An 11,610-nucleotide genomic window follows, 5' to 3' on the forward strand; every position below is an offset into this window, starting at 1 on the left:
ATGATGAGGGCAAAGAATGTACAAATGTGCTTTACACAATTGATGTATGTATGGATTGTGATAAGAGTTGTATGAGCCCCTAATAAAATGATTAATTTTTTTTTTAAAAAGGAAAAAAAAAAGATTACTCAGTTACGGTGTTTTTCTGAGACTTCTGACTCCTCTTGCATTCTACTTTTTGAATGACCCATTATGTTGTAAATAGTTTCCTATCTGCTCAGTAGGACAAGAGACCTTTGGCAGGGCTCAGGGTAAGACTATATGATCTTATTCTGCTAGAAGAGTGGCTGGTGAGTACCAACTACCTATTCCAATGACTTAAATCAGAATAAGGGACAGAGGTCAAGTAGAAAACTCACCTTGTAAACTTTTGCACCTTAGATGTAGATTCAGGGACAAACATGGGGATGGTCCTTTTGTGTCTAAAACAAATGTTTTCACAGACAAATGTGATTCACTGAATGTACTGAGTAACAAAAGCAAACAGAACTTTTTGAGCCTCCAATGAAGTGTAGCAAGAACAGATACAAATTTTTGCCGACCAGCTTGGCCCATCCTCATAGGGCTGGTGCCTTAACTCTGTTCCTACGTTCTATAAAGGGGCAGGAGGATGCTGCAGGAAAAAAAAAAAAGGACTGGTCGTCTTCATATATCCAAATCCTTTGCCACTTTCAGAGCCAAAACTGAATGCCCTTTAATTCCCGGACCTTCCCAAGTCACCTCCCCAATGCCTAGGGCCTGGCCTATCCAACCCTGGAAGCTACCCACTAGATTCCCAGCCCTGATTCTGCCACCTCTCTACCAGCCCCTTCCTTTCCATGTCTTGCACATTCCTCCAACCTCTTAGCACATCACTGTCCCATTGACCTCCCACTCTTCTGGACACCCACTGCCATCATTTAAGGCCAGATGACCTACTCCTCCTGTGGGCCCCAAGATACTCACATCTATAACTTGTTGTTGCCTTTACCAAAAAAGTTCAATGTCTCCCTTTATCTCCACTGTTCTGGGGCTTCTGAGAACACACCTATGTAGTCTGGACCCCAGCAGTGCCAGGCATAGGGGTCTCCGAACCCAGTCTCAAGAATCTAATGTTTCCTATAGGGTGCTGTGACACTACCTGCCCATTCCACCTAAAATTCAGGCTGCAACATGAATCTTACTTCCCCCAGGGTCTTTGCCCAGATATCAGATGCCCCCTCCAAAACTTCCCCAGGCTGGGTTGCCAGGCCCCTAGGGACCCAAAGGGGCCTGACTGCCCCTGTCCTAAAGCAGGATGGCCCACCAAAGGGCAGGCTGTCGCCCAGGACTCAGGATGTATCAAATACCTACCGGCCAGGTGAGAAGGGTATGTGCACCACCCCATAGCCTCGGACCACATCATTCCCAAATAAATCCGGTCCATACACACTGAGCACGATCTGTGGCCCTTGGGAAGGACAAGGTGATGGTCAGCATGTGGGAAAATGTGGGGGAGGTATAATGTAAAAATCAGAGTGGTGGACATGAGAACTTCACAAGTTAATCAAAACAGATGGGGAGGGTATAGGGATCCAAAACCTGCAGGCCAGTCATGCTTGGTCTGTCTGTCTGTTTATTGCTGAAATACAGAAAGTTACTGATTTTTGCATATTGACCTTGTACCCTGAAAGTATACCAACTTAATTCTAATACTTAATCTGTAGGTTATTTTGGAAATTTTGCATACACAATACCATCTGTGAATGACAGTTCTGCTCTTCCTTTTGAAATATTTAATTTCTTTTTCTTGTCTTATTGCACTGGCTAGTAGTATCTTCAGTACAATGCTGGTGATAGCAAACATACTGACCTCAGAAATGTATCAACATTTCTATCTTACTATCAAATGTGATGCTTTCTTCTAAGTTTTTTTATAAGTAGCCTTTGTTAGATTAAAGGAATTTCCTTCTATTTCAAGTTTGGTAAGAGGTTTCTACTCCCATCACCCCTATTAAGAATCAGAAGTATTTTCTTCCTTTATTGGTATGATCTTGATTATTCTTTTTCTAAGATGGTGAATCACAAGTGATTTCAGAGTATTATATAAACTTGTGAATTTATCAGGATGTTTACTGGATCTCTTGTCAGGATTCTGTTTTCTTCATGTTTAGGTGTAATCTATGGTGAAGGCTATAGTCTTTGACTTTCATTAGTAAGTATTAGGTTTCAGTCAGCTGCACTGTCAATGAGATTCCTCTAATCCTAATGCCACATTATTCTTAATACAGTTGTTTCTCAGACTATTTGTTCAGCTTATGGAATGAATAAATAAAGTGGACACAACCATGCCAAACAACTTTTAGTCTCAGCAGGGGCCATTCAACCTCAATTTTAAAAATTAAGTTTTGTTCTTTCCTCATTATAAATTTGCTTTCTGTTTAATTTGTTTTTATTCTTTTCTTCCACTTTTTTGGGTTTAATGTGTTCTTGCACTATTAAAATCGATGCTTAGATCACTAATTTTGCAACATTTCCCATTTGCTAATATATGCTTTACATTTTTTCATTCTGCGATTTTTAATTCCCTCAAAAATAGTTAACAGATAATTGAGCTGCTGTGAATTACTTAATATGGTGCTTCTAATTATTATTTTTGTCATCTCCCACCAAATGACTGGGTAGGACTATACAAATGTGAAGTGTTTGTAACTACTAAGGAGACTGGAATAGCATGCTAATAATATACAGCAAGAATGGTACCCGTGTGGGTTGGGCATATTCAATTAAGGTCCATTTTGCCATCTAGCTGGATTTAAAATGAAGCATAAAAGATCTTACTAACATCAAGAAAGAAGAACCAAAATTGGGGCATGTCTTCTGGCCCTGAGCTGGACCTCCTCAATCCACGAAGAGAGATGGGTGACACTGGAGAATGCTAGCAACGTAGAATGCCTTTGGGTATGCACAGAAGAGGTAAGAGCTTTGACCACTGCCCTGTAGCAGAGCAGGGGCCAGACCATGAACCTCCGACAACTACCTGACACTATATTGCTGCAACCATTGCTGAATGATCTTCAGCAGAATTTTACTTGCATGTGATATTAATGATATTGTTTGATATTTTCTGCATTTTGATTCTGAGTTGTACTGCTATATTTGGGTTTAAATCTATCATCTTACTACTTGCTTGCCATTTTTCCTGCCTGTCCTATGTTCCCTGTTCTCTCCTTCCTTCCTCTTGGAGTAATGTTTCCCCCTCATTTCCATTATTCTATTAGCAGTTAACCTACAGATTATGACACATGTCTTTATTGATCTAATGTTAACTGGTAGCTGTAGCTTCTTTCCCACACAATGCAAAAATCTTAGAATACATTAATTCCACTTACCTACCTTCTAATTTATAAATTATTGTTGTCAATATATTTTAATTTTATATGTATTAGTGCACACAAAATGCACTGTTTTGTTTCCTTTACTGCAACTCTGCAGGTGACAATACAAATTCTTTCTTTTTGTCTTACTATACTTGAAGACTATTTTCACAGAATAGAGAATTCTACTTATAATCTTTAATATCTATAATATCATCACTTTAAAGATATCATCCTGGCTACCCATGGTTTCTATTGAGAATGTCCACTGTCAGTCTAATTAGCGTGCCTTTGTTACTTCAACTCCCAGAAAACACGGAAGAATTCTACAATGAAGCCTTGATTGTTTATCACCTAAAGTCTATCATTAGCATTCTACTATACTTCAAAATAACTCAGTCATTGCTGTCTAGTTGATTCTGACTTCAAGCAGCCCTCTAGGACAGGGTAGAAAGGTCTCTCTGGATTTTCAAGACTGGAAATCTTTATAGGAGCAGAAGGCGTCATCTTCCTCCTGCAGAACAGCTGTGATTCTGAAGTGACCGTGTGGTTAGCAACCCCACTTATAACCTATCAGGGTTCCTTCTACTATACTTACTTACTTACTTCATCACATATCTATCCTTCCCTCCCACCCTATTTTTGATGTATATCAAAGTAAGCTGCAAATATCTATGATATATGTAAATTCCCTTTATATACATCACTAATAACTAGAGTTCAGTAACTGTTCACAGTTGAGATAAAATTTATATATCATGGTAAGTGCACAAATCATAAAAATTCAATGGATTTTGACAAATGTATACATTTGTGTCACTCAAATATGGCTGCTATTAAGATTTTTCTTTTTGCCTCTGATTTTCAACTTGTTTTACTATTAAGTTCCTAGGTGTGGTTTTCTTGACATTTATCCCAATTTAAGTTTTTCTTCTTGAGTCTGTGGTTTGATATTTTTCATCATGTTTTGCTGGGAGGAGGGTGGGATGCAGCTATCTTGCTTTTGTCTTGTTCTCTCTTAAGAGAACTCTAATCAAACATTACATTAATCAAACATTATTTTGCTTGTATTTTGTCTCTATGCATTCTTCATATTTCCTCTCTCTTTGTTTTTTTGTTTCACTGTAGATATTTCCTTTTGACCTAGATCGTGGTGGGAATTATAAAGACATGGTTAAAATAGATATAAGGCAATTTCACTTCACCACATTATTAGACTCATTTTTAAATATGTCAAACTTTCTAGTTCTCTGACCATAATTCTAAATCTTGCCTTTATCTCCTTTGATCATTATGAGTATAATTCTGATCACTCCAGAGCCTGTTTGTCTCCATAGCCTAATTTTGCTAATAGATATTCATATTGTTTTGATTCCTCTGTGTCTCTTCATTCCTTTTATTACATGCTAGTCATTAGATTTGAAAAAGCATAGAAATAGGTTGAGGTCAAGGAAATATTATCCTCTGCAAAGAGCTTATTTGCTTTTTCCAGGTGTCTTGGCCTGTTATGATCTAGGCATTAATCCAAAAATCAGGGAGTTCAAATGATTAGGAACTGGACTGTAGCACTGGTGTGGGGGATGGTCTACTTCCATTTCTCCATCACTCCCAGGGTACAGTTCTTTTGGGTCACAATTCAAATTACACATGGTATCTGCCACGCACCTCCTCATATTCATACAACCTTTTGGAGGGTTCGGAACATATATATTACTTTTGAACCCTTAGCCCAAAGAGGCTGTCAGAAGTATTGACCAGCCTCTCAATCACCTCTCCTACAGGAGATATGAGCAGGGCCACAGTTCTGGATTCTTGCTTTTCTTCTGGATATTATTATTAAAACTTCATTACTTTGCTAGTTCTCTAAAACCTTTAAGTAGGTCTCTGTCCTGCCTCCCAACACATACACTTATCAACTAGTACTTTGCTTAGCTTTCCTAGCTGTCCTCAGCAGGAAGAGGTTGGTACATTACCCAGGGCACCATTCTAGGAAGCCCTGGAGAGCTTTCTCAAGAATGGATAAGGACAGTATGGTGGTCCTGGTCGAAGAGATCCACAGGAACCCTTGTCCTGGTACATAGGCAGCCTCTGCACCACCCCTTGGCTCAAGAATCTGATCTGCATTCACAATATTGGTAGCTATCCAACACTTCAGTGTGGGGCCTGCCTCTTCCACTCTGAATTGCACAGCACCTAGAAGATGATTGGATCTTGGCAGGGATATGAAAACCATGAATGCAAATGGCTAGAAAGTACATCACCACAGGCTGGTATAATAGGCCAGGTGGCAGGCAATGAAGCCAAGAGTGAGTGGGGTGAAACAAAAATAATTTCCCTAGGTATGTTGTCGGAAACCCACCCTTCCCACCACACCCCCAAGACTCACAGCCAGAGGGGTTGGTGCTTTTAAAGGTAACATCGATGGGAAAGTTCCATGTTAGCAGTTGCCGCGTATCTTGACTCTTGGATGTGATCTGTGAGATGCCCTCCTCCAAACCCTGTGAGGGCAATAACATTGACAGCTAGTATCTAGACTTCAGACATTACACTTATTCTCCTCTTTTCCCATCATTACCTCCTTGGGGCTCCATAACCCTACAAAACCAACCCCTTGCCCTATGCCCTTGGTCTCATTCCCTCTCACTGTTTGAAGGAAATAATTTTGTCAATTTTTCACTCTTCTCCTGTATCGTCCTTCACTTTTACTCAGATCATTCTCATCAGCAGACATACATATTCTTTTCTCTATCACAAGATAGTACTCTTTTGTCTTACCTCTTCCTCTAGTTATCAACCATCCTTTGCTCACTTTTAGAGCAAAACTCCTTGAAAGAGTGGCTGATCTTGGATACCTCCAGTTTCTACTGTTTCTCTTTTTGACCTCAATATGATGACTGGTCCCACTACACCAAAGTATTCTCATCAAGTGACAGATGGTCTTGACAATGCTACATCCAAAAGCCAAATATCTGTCCTTGTTCTAACAGAAATATCAACAGCATTCGTACACTGATGCACACTCTGATCAGGATAAACCTTCTTTCCTCAGTTTCACAAGCGTCTAGGTCTTACTACCTCATGGACAGCTCCTATTAGTCTCTCATCAGTGCCTTCCTAATACTACACTGTCCCAAGGTTCTGTGGTTGGCCTACTCTTTTACTTTGCCTGTGGTCTCATGTAGGCTCACACCTTTAACTGAGGTATGTATGTTGATAATACCCTGATTTCTGTATCTAATATGGTCCCCTCCTCTGAAGCCCAAGTGATATATCCCCAGGAATCCTGTTGCCTATCTCACACTTCCACTTTGATACCATTTGCCATGCTGAACTTTATATAGATATCCACTCCGTCTGCTCTCTCCATAATCTCTCACCTAAAGGCAACTCTACTGCAAATTCTCACGCTAAAATCCTTCATGTCATTTAAAATTCCTTCTCAAATAACAGGACACCACTTGTCTGCAGTTTGTCATACTGTGGTGACGTGTGTTGTTATGATGCTGGAAGCTAAGTCATTGGTATTCAAATACCAGCAGAGTCACCTAAAGTGACAGATTTCAGCAGAACTTCCAGACTAAGAAAAGACTATGAAGAAGGAACAGGCTGTCCACTTCAGAGGAATTAGCCATTGAAAAATTTATAAATAGTAGTAAAATACTGCCAGATACGGAAAAGCTAATGAATAGGGCATGAAAATTTTCAGAGACAATGCCGGAAGATGAGCTCCCTCACATCAAGACACTCTAAATATGAGTTAGGAAAAAGTGCCTTTTCAAAGTAGTCTATCCTAATGATGTGGATGGGAAGTTGGAAAATATGATCTTGGTGATAGAAATGAAGCTGGTACCATGGACTGCCAAAAGAACAAACAAATCTACCCTAGAAGAAGTACAGCCAGAATGCTCCTTAGAGGCAAGGATGGTGAGACTTCATCTCAAGTACTTTAGACATGTTATCAGGAGAAATCAGTCTCTGGAAAAGGACATCGTGCTTGGTAAAGTAGAAAGGTAGTGAAAAAGAGGAAGACCCTCAACAAGGTAGATTGACAACAATGGGCTCAAAGATAAAAATATTATGAGAATTCTGTAAAGACCAGCCAGTGTTTAATTCTGTTGTACATAGGGTCACTGTAAGAATTAACTCAAAAGTACTTAACATCAACAGTCCAAAAGGAAAATCTGTTGGTTCTAATTTCAAAATATATTCAAAATTGAGTCACCTCTCACTACCTTACTGCTAACACCCTTGTCCCCACCACCATCTTCTCATATCTGCATTAATGTAATAGTCAACTGATCTTACAAATAATAGTCAATGATCTTGCTCCCCACCAACAATCTATCGTGTCAGATCACCTCTTTTTCTCTATTTACAATTCTCTTTGGGGGTCTCATTACACCCTGGGTGAAGGTCAGAATCCTTTAAGACCTTTCTCTCCATGGTCTCTCTATTCTACCTCAAGTCACACGCTGCTCATGGTCACATCTACTTTTTTGTTGCTGTGTACCGTCAAGTTAACTCAGACTTATCTAGTGACCCTATGTGACACAGAACTGCCCTATAGAATTTGCTACGACTGCAACCCAGCAGGGACAGATCACCAAGTCTTTTCTCCAGCAGAGCTGCTTGATGGGTTCAGAAAACAGACCTTACAGTTAGCAAGGGAATGTTTAACTACTGTACCACCAGCACCCAGAAGACTCTCAACAGTTATTCAATATATGAGTGGATGGAAAATAAGTATTATAATCTTAGTTGTACAGATGAGGAAATAAAAAGACGCAGAAAAATGAACTCAGTTGGGTTTACATTGCCATAACTGCTGAGAGGCTTAAGCCCTATACAAATAGTAAAATGCTGCAGAGGCCACATAACCACAGTCCTTCTCCTTGTAGAAACAGGCTGCCCCCTGGAGAAAAAAAACACCTATGAATCATGTTCTGTCTTCTGACCCTCCAAATTCCTTTCCATAGGCTAAAAAGCCAAACTGTGGAGGGCCTGACTACCCCAAAGTATCTACAGCTCACCACTGCCCAAATAACTCTCTGAAGCCTGCTGCCGCAGATGCTTATTAACTCCTAAGACAGGACACTGAGTGGGAAGTCAGGGACACAGGGAGAATGTAATATTTGGGGGCCCAACTATGATTGTGTTCTCTAACTTTGTTAAGAACAAACTCATGATTTGGTTCCTCTCTAATTGTTTTTTTCTCTGATGTGGGAGGATAAGGGATATGACGGACACCTTCAGGAACCCCAATGATCAATAACTCACAATCAAGGGAGGCCCAAGAGTCCAGCTTACCGCCGTGGGAGCCCAGTCCTGCCCATACACGAAGCAGTACTTGCAGTAGAGGTCATCATATTCTGGAAACTGTAAAAAGTCACACAAGTTGTTTACTGACACTCATGCTGAGGCCCACCAACATGATAGCTAGACAGGTGCCGCCAACAAGAATTCTGAACATGAGGTACCTGGGGTGGGGCAAACTGACATGTGGATATGGGGTTCGGCAGAGAGGCTAGGCTGGAAATCTGGAGAGTTCCAAAGAATAAACTCAAACCAAACTTACTACCATCGATTGAATTCTAACTCATAGTGACCCCATAGAACAGGGTAGACGTGCCCCTGTGGTTTTCCTAGACTGTACCTGTTTATAGGAATAGAAAGCCCGATCTTTCTCCTGAGGAGCGGCTGAGTTTCAAACTACTGACCTTGTGGCTTCAGCCCATCGTATAACCACTACACCACTAGGGCTCCAAGAAGAGTTCCAGACTACTACAATTCCTCAGGCTCTACCTTGTTTGATATGCCCTTCCTACTCCTTCATCTGGAAAACTTCTGCTCCTCCTTCAAATCCTTTTGGAAGCCTGCCCTAAAGTCCAAACTCCATTACTTCCTTGGCTTCCTTCATTCAGATCACTGATTGCCTATATCTGACTATCAACTTGAGTTGACTGTACACAGGCTGGATAGAGAGGTCTAAAGGGGTGAGGGTCAAGTGAAAGGTTTAAGAACCCAGGGAAGCCATCGGGACTACAAACTACAAGCACAGACCCAGTCTATGTGAGAGGCCTACTTGAACAGAATAGGGGAAATGTAAAATAAAGTCTTTGGTGCCAAGTCAAGGGGAGGTGCGCAAGGATGGGAACATGGGACAGGAGTATTTCTTCTGACTGGCGAAAGCAGATCAGTTCTACTGGGTGTCAAATACTGAGCACAGCTTTACTTGAGCATTCATTTAATCCTCATGTATGAGAATAACCTCAGTGTTACGGTGTAGCAAAGCTTTGAAGTCAGAAAGACCTCGGTTTAAACCCACGCTCTGCAGCTTCCTTTGCACAGGTTTGTCCACAAGTAAAAGTTTACTTTTATAATCTTACAACTTGTTGACACAAGTTTACTTTTATAATTTATAATAGTTAACGATTTTTATAGTGTTGGGGAAGGTCATGGAAAATAATAGTGCCCCCTTTGGTCTAACAGACAAACCTCCCTGGATGATTCCAAATCCCCACCATCGGTGGCTTGGATTACAGAACCAGACCCAATCTGGGTTCCCGGATCTGAGAATCTGAAACATCCCGATTTGGCCAGGGGCAGGGTATGCTGGGCCCGATCGCTCCAGTGACGCCTCGTGGTGCTCTAGCTAGTGATTCAACAAGGCCTGGGGTCATGAGTGTGACCAGATGTTCCTTCGGCTCGAACTCTGCCCTTGCAGGCCTCAGTTTCTACAAGGCGCCCAGCGGACTTCCAGTATAGTGGCATCGTCCAGCTCTCTTCCCCCACCTTACCCAGAGGGTAAAAGGCTTCGAGAAACTACAGGCCTCGCGGGGGCCCCAGCGCACCCCGAAGAGGCTGGGACCACCCTAGGCCGCTCACCTGGGCGCTCTCCACCTGCCCGTTGACCATAAGTAGGAAGACGCTGGGAACCACTGACTCCATAGCAGCTCTGCAGGAACGCGGAACTGCCTTCAGTTGCAAGGACGGTTGCTAAGAGACACTAGGCGCACCCCGGAGGCTGACGGCGTGGCACACGGGTCAAGTTTCTTCGCACGCAAATGCATCTGTGTAGTATTGCGCAGGCGCAGTCCGTGAGAGCTGCAAGTCGGGCCGGAAATGAGCGGATTAGGCAGTTTGGGAGCGGGAGCTCTCTTAGGGGATCCCCAGGGAAGGAGGCACAGGTTGAGTGCCCAGGAGAGGGTCAGCTACCTTGACACGAAAGGGAATTTCCCCAGTTGGCTCCAGGAATCACCCTACTTCAAGCCAGAAACATACTTTCTGCCACCGAGTCAATTTTGATTCAAGGTGATACTATAGGACAGGATGGAACTGCCTGTCAGTTTTGGAGATGCTGTTGTTTTTTTTAAATCATTTTATTGGGGGGCTCTTATAAATCTTGGTAACAATCCATCATTCAATAACATTAAACACACTTGTTCATATGTTGCCATCAACATATCCAAAACAATTTCTCTCTACTTGTGCCCTTGGTATCAGCTCCTCCTTTTACCCTTTCCTCCTCCACCCTCACACCTCGGTGAATCCTTGATCAATTATAAATTATTATTGTTATTTCATGTCTTACACTGTCAGTTGTTTCCCTTCACCCACCTTTCTGTTATTCCTCCCCTGGGTAGGGTGTGTGTGTCTATATATCCAAACTTGTGATGGGTTCCCTCTTTCATCCCCGCCTCCCAACCCTATCTCTTCATGATATCCATACTCCCACTACTGTTCCTGCGGGTTTGATCTGTCCTGAATTCCATGTGTCAAGAACTCTTATCTGTCCAGCCAGATTTGTAAGGTAAAACTGGGTTATCAGAGTGAGGGTGGGAGGAACATTCAGGAACTAGAGGAATGATTTGTGTTTCATTGGTCCCTTCCATGTAACCCCTCTGTGGGGGGATGTACAATTGTCTACAGATGGGTTTTGGGTCTCCACTCCAACCCCCCTCTTTCACATTGATATAATTGTTTGGGATCTTTTGATACCTGATACCTGCTCCTGTTGATACCTCATAATCACAGAGGCTGGAGTGCTTCTTCCATGTGGGCTTATTTGCTTTCCTATTAGATGGCTGCTTGTTTAACTTCAAGCCTTTCAGACCCCAGAGGCTATATCTTTTGATACCCGGGCACCATCCTCTTTCTTCACCACATTTGCTCATGCACCCATTTTGTCTTCAGCAATTATGTCAGGAAGGTGAGTATCAAAGAGTGCCAGGTTATTAGAACAAAGTGTTCTTGTGTTAACGGAGGCCTTGAGAAG

General features: G+C 41.9%; 1 protein-coding gene across 3 annotated transcripts in view; it reads right to left on the reverse strand.

Annotated features, from left to right (window-relative positions):
- Positions 1-10,310, reverse strand: part of B9D1 (B9 domain containing 1) — a 25,481-nt gene extending 15,171 nt beyond the window's left edge. For 2 of the 3 annotated variants that reach the window (XM_045290274.1, XM_045290273.1), the window contains exons 1-5: positions 10,221-10,310; positions 8,613-8,711; positions 5,722-5,833; positions 1,333-1,429; positions 360-422 (exon numbers count right to left, since the gene is read on the reverse strand). In XM_045290274.1, coding sequence (XP_045146209.1) covers positions 360-422; positions 1,333-1,429; positions 5,722-5,833; positions 8,613-8,711; positions 10,221-10,283 — 434 coding nt within the window. In that variant the 5' untranslated portion in view covers positions 10,284-10,310. The remainder of the gene's footprint in view (positions 1-359; positions 423-1,332; positions 1,430-5,721; positions 5,834-8,612; positions 8,712-10,220) is intronic. The other variant, XM_004716779.2, reaches the window with a different exon arrangement.
- Between the last annotated feature and the right edge of the window lie 1,300 nt (positions 10,311-11,610).

This window comes from Echinops telfairi, unplaced genomic scaffold, assembly GCF_000313985.2.
Source record: "Echinops telfairi isolate 266 unplaced genomic scaffold, ASM31398v2 ScPeMD7_35;HRSCAF=133_1, whole genome shotgun sequence".
In the NCBI taxonomy this organism is placed as follows: domain Eukaryota; kingdom Metazoa; phylum Chordata; class Mammalia; order Afrosoricida; family Tenrecidae; genus Echinops; species Echinops telfairi.